Source organism: Silene latifolia, chromosome 1, assembly GCF_048544455.1.
Source record: "Silene latifolia isolate original U9 population chromosome 1, ASM4854445v1, whole genome shotgun sequence".
In the NCBI taxonomy this organism is placed as follows: Eukaryota; Viridiplantae; Streptophyta; class Magnoliopsida; order Caryophyllales; family Caryophyllaceae; genus Silene; species Silene latifolia.
In genome coordinates this window covers 191506552-191515476 of record NC_133526.1, presented here as the reverse complement: position 1 = coordinate 191515476, position 8925 = coordinate 191506552, and the positions used below count along the sequence as shown (strand labels likewise).

Genomic DNA, 8925 nt, shown 5'->3' with positions numbered 1-8925 from the left:
GCCTTGGACCAAGGATTTGGAATTGAGGAAGGCGGATGTAAAATCTGTACCAGCATGGATTCAAATTCATCATCTTCCCTTGAAATTTTGGGGGAAAGGACTGCCAAAGATTACTAGCTTAGTTGGCAAATATATAAAAAGTGATGCTGCTACTGAGGAGAGGACAAGGTTAGGATATGCTCGAGTTATGGTTGAGCTTATGGTTGACCAGAAGTTACCTCCCCAGGTTTCTTTTAAAGATGAAAAGGGTGATGTGGTAAAGGTGGAAATAGAATATGAGTGGAAACCAATCACATGCTCAAAATGTAAGGGAATGAGACATCAAATGGAGAATTGTAGGAAAGGGGTGCCACAGAAGATGCAACAAAAGGTCGTCAAGAAAGTGTGGAGACCTGTGGTGAAACCTGTCGAGGGTGTACAGAAACCAGAGATGGCTGGTAAAGGTGTTATCACAGTAATTAATACTACAAAGCAGCCTAAGAAACTAGTCAGGATGCATAATGGTGATGGTGGTCAGGATGGGTATAGTGCAAACTCTTTTGGTGCTTTCTCTTATAAGGAGGTTTTGTCTCCAACTAAGCAGGCAAGAGTGACGAATGGTATTGATCCCTCCCCCAATTTACCTCATGGATAAGATAGGATTTTGGAATATTAGGGGCATGAATCGAGTTAGGAAACAAAAAGAGATTTAACTTTTTCTTGCAGAATAAAGATATTGGGTTGTTTGGTTTACTTGAGACAAAAATAAAAAATAAAGCCTTGCATAGGGCACTAGGTAGCTTTAATTCTTGGTGTATTTCTACTAATAATGGGTATCATAGTGGTGGAAGGATTTGGGTTCTTTGGCAGCCACAGGCCTATAGAGTTCAGTTTCTTGAGTATAATGCACAGTTCATACATATGAAGGTTGAGTCGTTGCTAAACAGGAATGTGTTCTATCTGACCATGGTCTATGCTTTTAATGGTGTTCAAGAGAGAGGGCCTTTGTGGGCTCATTTGAGGAGGATTTCTCATCTGGTTAATGGTCCATGGGCTATAGCTGGGGACTTTAATTGTGTTTTATCTGCTGCTGAAAGGATTGGTGGCAATACTCCTTCATCTGAGATGGACTCCTTCAGATCTTGTGTGGATGATTGTGGAGTGATTGATATTACCAGTGTTGGGTCTGTTTTCACGTGGAATAATAAACAGAAACCAGAGGCTAGAATCTATAGTAGATTAGACAGGTTCCTTATTAATAAAGATTGGAGTGATCATATGCCTGATGCTTATGCACACTTCCTCCCTGAAGGCCTATATGATCATACTCCTTGCATTGTTAGTCACTCTCAGCAGATTAAGAGTAAGAGCAGCTTCAAATACTTTAATATGTGGGGAGGGTCTGCAAATTTTCTCCCTACAATCAGAAGGAATTGGGATAGGGCATTGTCTGGCACTCATATGTTCAAGCTTGCAAGAAATTTGAAACTGTTAAAACCTGCCTTGAAGGACTTAAACAGGGATAGGTTTAGTAATATTGAGCAAGCTACTAATATTTTGCAGCAGCAAGTCCAGAAATTGCAGGAAGTTATTGGACAGGATCCCTCAAATCTACAGCTCATTGAGGAGGAGTTTAGGGCAGTTCAGGAACTCAAAGAATTAAGTGAGGCAAGAGATACTTTTTTAGCTCAAAAATCTAAGCAGGTTTGGATCCAGGAAGGTGATTCCAATAGTGCTTTCTTTCATGGGATGCTCAAGAGGAGGAGATCTGGCAACAAGGTAATCATGGTTGAAGACATGAATGGTAATATGTGTGATAGTCCTGCAAAAATTCAGTCTGCCTTTCTTGAGTATTACCATCAGTTGCTTGGGACGAGTCAGGAAACTAGCAAGATACACAAGAGGATAATTGATCAAGGACCTAAATGCAATGAGGAGATGGTTGGTAATCTGTTGGTACCTGTCACAACAAAGGAGCTTAGGGATGTTATGTTTAGTATCCATGATATTAAATCCCCTGGCCCTGATGGGTATACAAGTAGATTCTTTAAGGATGCTTGGAATGAGATTGGAGGATAAGTGGTTTCTGCTGTCAAGGATTTTTTTCATTAACAAGAAGCTTTTGAGACAGTTGAATGCTACAAATTTAACTTTGATTCCTAAATGTGATAGGCCCAAGAGTGTGTTACAATTTCGACCTATAGCCTGCTGCAATGTGGTATACAAGGCGATCTCTAAGCTTTTATGTGCAAGGCTAGCCACTGTGTTGGCCCAGCTAGTTGATCAGAATCAGGGAGCCTTTGTTCAGAACAGAAGCATACAAGAAAATATTCTAATATGCCAAGACCTTATCAGGTTGTATGAAAGGCCAAATACCTCTCCAAGATGCTTGTTCAAAATTGACTTGCAAAAAGTTTATGACACTGTGGAGTGGAATTTCGTGGATCAGATGCTGATAATGCTTAATTTCCCTACTGATTTCAGAGCTATGATAATGGAGTGCATTACCACTGCTTCTTTCTCAATTTCCATCAATGGTGAGATGTTTGGCTACTTTAAGGGTCAGAGAGGACCGAGACAAGGAGACCCTCTTTCTCCTATTATCTTTACTCTATGTATGGAGTACTTGACTAGGACTCTTAAGTATGTTGCTGGCTAGTATGATTTCAAATATCACCCAATGTGCAAAGAGTTGAAGTTGGCTAGTCTGATGTTTGCTGATGATGTGTTGTTGTTTAGCAAAGGGGAGGTTAAATCTATGATGTTATTGTTACAATCTTTCACCACCTTCTCAAAAGCTAGTGGGTTGAAAATAAGTGCTTCAAAATCAAATGCTTATTTTAGGGAGGTACCATAGGAGACAAAGCAGGATATCCTAAAGATTTCTGGTTTTTCTGAAGGGTATTTGCCATTCAAGTACCTTGGTATGCCTATTCAAACAACTAGATTGAAGAAACAGGATTGTGAGTGCTTAGTAGAGAAGATTTGTGCAAGAATACATAGCTATGGTGCCAGGAGATTCTCATATGCAGGGAGACTAGTATTAGTTAAAGCAGTACTTTCTTCTTTGCATTCTTCCTGGGCCTCCATGTTTGTCCTTCCAAAGGGCATTATTGCTAAGATTGAGGCAGTGTGCAGAAACTTCCTATGGGATAATAGCACTAATTATAGAAGAGTACCTTTGGTGGCATGGACTACTGTCTGCAAGCCAAAAGAGGAAGGTGGCCTTGGGATTAAAGATCAGGAGTTGTGCAATCAGCCTATGGTTGGGAGATTGGTTAAGCTGGTTCTTTGAGAAGAGGAATTCCATCCGGTTCGTTGGGTGGCTACTAACTACCTCGAGGGGGGGATGGATGGAGTACCAATTCGAGTTGGGTGTGGAGGAGGATGTGTAGAGTGAAACAGGTTATTGCAGCAGGTTACATTGATGGAGTTTGGGATATTCAGCACGCTGGATACACCCCTGCAGGTTGCTATGACTGGCTTAAGGGGCGGGAACTACGTGCGGTGGTTCGTGAGTGTTTGGAATGATTGGGTGGTTCCTAAGCATCAATTCATGGGTTGGTTTGTATGCTCGTGGGGCTCGAGAACTAATGATAAGTCTGTGATGTATGGACTAGATATTGATGCTACTTGCTATCTCTCGTGGACAGTCGTGAATGAATGCATGGATCATGTGTTTTTTGGGTGTAGTTACGACAAGCAGGTGACCAACTGGTTGAATAAACTGACTGCTCTAATACTCCCTGATCAGCACATGTTGGAGTGGTGCGTGGATAGGCAGGGGTCTAAATTGCAGAAGGGGGTGCAGGCTGCAGTAGGGATGGGAGCAATCTATCATATATGGCATCAGAGAAATTGCAGCAAGAATGAATATGTGTTGATGGTACCAAAGAGGCTAGTTGAACAGATTGTAGCAGAGATTAGATTGAGGCTTCGAAGAAGAGATGAGAATGACATGACCATAGGTGATAGAGATTGGTTGAGAAATATGAAATTCTTGTAAGAGTTAAAAATCCCTATATGTAATTATCTCATTTTTTTCTATTTATAATATACTCACATTCCACCAAAAAAAACAAAATAGAGCATATAAATGACTACAGCTAGTCGTGCTTGTGATGGACTAATCTCGTCATAAAACATGATCTCTCACAAAAAGGGAGAGGGGACAAAGTGGGGCACCCCCATGTGCTTCCCACTCACCTTTTAATGGACATTTTGTGAGAGGAAACGGTATCCATCACAAGCTTGTGACGGATATCGCCTGTCTTCAATGAGATTTTGTGAAATGACTAATTTGTAAATTAGAAAGTTAATTTTGTGATAGATTCTGTCTCATGTAAAAACAAAAATGCTACAATTATATGCGACTATATAATATATAATAATAATAATAATAATATTTGTAATAAAGTTTGGAAAATCTGAAGGAGACACTTTCTGCGGTAGCCACTAAAAAATGTTTTAAAATTTTCTGAACACCATGCATCCACCACTCCCCATATAATAATATAATAATATTAAACTCTCAAAGCACAAATATTACATGTGGAAAATCCAAAGTATGAAATGAGACACAAGAAACGCCAAAGAAAGTGCCAAATAAATGAACAAAGGACAACAACCCTTCATTTATTTAAGTCAACACTTTTGCCCTAATTAATTAAACCCATACCGTCTCACTTACTTAATTAATTATCCTACTATAATTACTCTTAATTGAATAATTGCTAGTAAAATACTCCTTCTATTTTTTTATATATGACTTTCTCACATTTCGAGACACTCCCTTCTCTCTTCAATATCTCTTAAAATATAAGACTAAATATTATGATATGTATACTCATATGAAAGAGTTTTTCGTAAGGAATTTAATGGTACCATTTTTATATTTTTTGAACAAATATATTTTTGTAAATATTAAAATCAAAGACTTACCTCGTAAATATAAAACGTCATATATAAAAAAGTGGAGGGAGTACTATGCCACCTACTACTTCATTTAATTAAACTAGTGGTTATCTACTTACTTTAGCTACTAAAACATACAAAGCCAAGATGACAATTAGACCAACAACCTCCTTGCCATCCAATTAACAAGGTTAATTAAACCCCACCTAGTACCTAGTTTAATTTATCCAAGCAGTTTACTTAATTGACTTGACCCAACCCGAATGACATGACCCCTACTCGACCTGACACACGACCTCAAGATATGAGTTTGATATGAATCTGCATCGACCCGACCTAAATATTTATTGTTGCAAACTGATTACTATGCATTGATAATAGTTGACCCGAAAATGATCTGAACCCGAATAACTAACCTGACCCAACCCAAACTCTTCCAAACCCTAAATTTACCCAACTTGAACTGGCTCAATCTGGTTGACCCGTTTGTCGGGTTAAACCCGATCGATCAGAGATTAATCATGAGCATAATTGTGGAGTTAAAAACTAGACCGGAACGTATCTGGTCTAGAACAGCTGATCCGAACCGAGGAGGTTTGGTTAAGAAGGATAACATAAGGGTATTTTCCAAGGTTGGACCGGATCGGGCCGAAGACTTGTCTCGTACCAGAATGTTCTTGGTTTGGGAGGGCTGGCTAGTCAAAGTCATTTTATGAAAATCCCTAACCTCGTTTCTTAGAACTGAATGAACAAAATTGTAAGAAATGAATTTTTTAAAAGTGAATCGATGTAAATTCACATGAAACGAAATTAATCCAAAAATATGACATAATTAAAATACCATCTAAACCAATTTCATTTTTTTTTTTTTTTAATATCTATTATATACGAGTAATTTGTATTCACTTGATTCACCACATCAGTTTGTATTATTAGACATAAACGCACGTCTAAAGAATTTAAAATTGGACCCCCACCCCCTTCAAAGTTCAACCCAACATCCAATATATATAAACCATTCCTACACACACCTCTTTCTATATAATCTCACTATCACCTTCTCCTCTTCATTTATATCCCATCTTCTTCAACACTTCTCTAACTCTGAGAAAAATAAAAAAAAAAAAAAAATCATGGAACTTAACAAAATCACCATGGAAATTTTCTCCAAGCTCGAACAACAATGGCTATCAACTACTCCTCCCAATTCCGATTCCAAAAAAACTAAAATCCTCACTATCGATGGCGGCGATACCTCCGCTTTAATCGCCGGCGCATTCTTAGTCCACCTCGAACACACTCTCCAAATCAAAACTAACGACTCCTCCGCTCGTATCGCTGACTTTTTCGACCTTATTTCTGGTACCGGCGTCGGCGGCGTCCTCGCCGTACTTCTCGCCGCCGCTGACTCCGCCGGAAGACCTCTCTTCTCCGCCGCCTCCGCCGTCAAGTTTCTCTCCGACAATCGCCACGTCATCACTCCTCGTCGTCGCCGCCGCGACCTCGTCCTTCGCCGTAACCGGTCCGCTTCAAGACTAGGTAACGTTCTGCATGATACGCTAAAGGATAAGACGTTGAAGGACACGTGTAAGCCGATACTAGTGCCGTGTTACGACACCGTATCGTCTGCGCCGTTCGTGTTCTCACGCGCCGCCGCGAGTGCGTCGGCGTGGTCGACTTTAGACTTTGAGCTGTGGAAGGTTTGTTCCGCCGCGGTAGCAAATCCGGCTGTTTTTGAACCGGTTGAGGTTTCGTCGGTTGATCGCAAAACCGGTTTTCTTGCGGTTGACGGCGGTGTTGTGATGAATAATCCGGCGGCCGCGGCGGTGACGCACGTGCTGCATAATAAAGTCGATTTTCCGGCGGTTAATGGTGTTGAGGATTTGCTCGTGTTGTCGTTAGGTAATGGGACGTTGAGTTGCCGTGGTAATGGTGAGAAATGGGGTGGAGGTAGTAGTAAGGTGACGAAATGTGTGGTTGATGTCGCCGTTGACGGTGTTTCCGAGACGGTTGATCAAATGTTGGGGAACGCTTTCTCTTGGAACCGTAACGACTATGTTCGCATTCAGGTACTATAACTTCAGTTCATTTGAATTTTATTTATCGTAATTAAATAACTAATACTTTTTCTATACACGTATATTAATGATTTGATATTTATAATGTAGTCGGTAGGACAATTTAAACAAGATCTTACTCCTATATGACTATTTTTTATACAATATTTTAGAAGTTGTAGCGAATTAGAAGTTGTATCGAAGATTCTCTCCATTTATGAATAGTGCTCAAAGTAAACGTATAAAATTCAATGAAATGGAAGAAGTACGTCCTAATTGTTGTTGTTACTATCTACTTGTCGTTGTTGCTGTTAGAATTAAGTTTAGTTCAGTTGAATTTTATTAATCGTAATTAACGAAGTACTCTGTATTTGTTGTGGTTATTGTCGTTGTTGTTGTTATTGTTGGGATGACAATGTTGTTGATTTTTGTTGGCATTGATTATGTGGTAGAAAAAGTATGTTATGCTAGGAGTAAGTACTACTCAATTAATTGCTTAAGACAATAATTTGATGCTAAATGAGTAAATGGAGCTAAAGAGAAGTATCAATTCGCAATCGGTCCCCCTTAATTGATCAAAAATCCGAACTTTTAACTTCACACTTCGTATTAATATGCCGCTCCTAAAATTTCCGAGTTTAAAATATTGGCCGCCTCCCTAGCCCCCGTCTTCCTATTGAGTCCTAATAATTATCGTGTTGTAACAAAGAATTTAGCTACCATTACTTCTAGAAATAAACATTTTCGGTAACAATTGTAAGAAAACAAATGAATAATTAGGATTAGTGATTCATACGGCTCGTACAAAAAAATCGTTTTACTGTCTTACACGATAATTACCGCTGTACTTGACGTTGCAGATCAAATTTGTTGTAAGGAACCGTATAGATATTTAGTTATGAGTTGTGAAAAGATGTGGAAGGCGGTCCACAAAGAGGTCAATTAGTGTAAACATTAAATGTGAGGGGCATAAATCACGGATAATTTCCTTAAAAAATAATCATACCGACACTTTCATCAGGGTCTAGTATTTTGTAGGTCCTCTTTTTGGTTATATAAAAAACTCAAGAATAAATGCCAAAATGTCTTTGTTATGCAACTTGATGTCTATAATTTGTCCTTTCACTTATATGCCAGTTGTTTCATTGCATTCCGCTGTTAGTCTTGTGTAAAACGGTTATATATTTGTATGGTACAACATGAATTAAATGAAGTGCTAATGTTGGCTTGAATTTGTGTACAGGCAAACGGGTTAGACGGATCAGGAGTAATGACTAAGGAAGCCGCATTGAAGGAGAGGGGAATTGAGTCTCTTACATTCGGAGGAAAGCGTCTGTTGGCTGAAACAAACAGAGACAGAATCGAGAGCTTTGTACAACGCCTTGTTAATGCTTCAACGAAAAGCAGTTTACCCCCGAGTCCTTACAAATCACTCAGTCCTCTGCTAGACGGCCGTTAATTTTGCCAGTTTCGATCTTGTTAGTTTGTTGTTATTATTAGTAGTACTGCAGTAGTAGAAGTTGTAGAATTTAGGTTTAGAGACGATGAATGTTTAATCTACCTCGGATTAAACTATCGCTAACTTGTGTATTTGCCAACTAAGATGGTTTCTGAAATCGAAGAACATCTAATGCTCGTAGGAGCCTCTGTCTGTAATTTACTCTTTGTTTTTATCGATGGAAGACGAAGAATTGTACTCCGTATCAATCAGATCTAGATTAGTAAAGTAAATGATTTTCCGAGTGTTTAATCTAATTTCTCTCCGCTGAGTTTATTAAATTACGCATAATGTGGATGAATCCAAGGGTGCATGTGTGACAAGTCCATGGTTCAACTGTCGGTAGACGGTAGCAATGTCGATTACCCCGCTGATTAATTACTCCGTCAATTCCAATTTAAAAACTCGGTCTACGAGTTAGTACTCCGTATTATTTATGTTATAATGGGGTGTTGATGAAGGATCCGACAAACTTTC

At 39.2% G+C, this 8925-nt stretch overlaps 2 protein-coding genes across 2 annotated transcripts; both read left to right on the top strand.

Annotated features, from left to right (window-relative positions):
* Positions 1 to 3406: 3406 nt before the first annotated feature.
* Positions 3407 to 3985, top strand: LOC141590020 (uncharacterized). The gene has a single exon (XM_074410638.1). It carries the CDS (start codon positions 3407 to 3409, stop codon positions 3983 to 3985), a length of 579 nt encoding a protein of 192 aa, XP_074266739.1.
* Positions 3986 to 5927: 1942 nt separating this feature from the next.
* On the top strand, positions 5928 to 8700 carry LOC141614278 (putative inactive patatin-like protein 9). The gene is made up of 2 exons (XM_074433039.1): positions 5928 to 6962; positions 8194 to 8700. The coding sequence occupies exons 1-2, from the start codon at positions 6027 to 6029 to the stop codon at positions 8407 to 8409; spliced, it is 1152 nt and encodes a 383-aa protein (XP_074289140.1). The 5' UTR covers positions 5928 to 6026; the 3' UTR covers positions 8410 to 8700.
* The last annotated feature ends 225 nt before the right edge of the window (positions 8701 to 8925 follow it).

Excerpts from the sequence above, each read along its gene's own strand:
- LOC141590020 (XM_074410638.1), top strand. The coding sequence starts at position 3,407 with ATGGAGTTTGGGATATTCAGCACGCTGGATACACCCCTGCAGGTTGCT.
- LOC141614278 (XM_074433039.1), top strand. The coding sequence starts at position 6,027 with ATGGAACTTAACAAAATCACCATGGAAATTTTCTCCAAGCTCGAACAA. Across the intron at positions 6,963-8,193 it reads ACGACTATGTTCGCATTCAG|GCAAACGGGTTAGACGGATC; the intron begins GTACTATAACTT and ends ATTTGTGTACAG.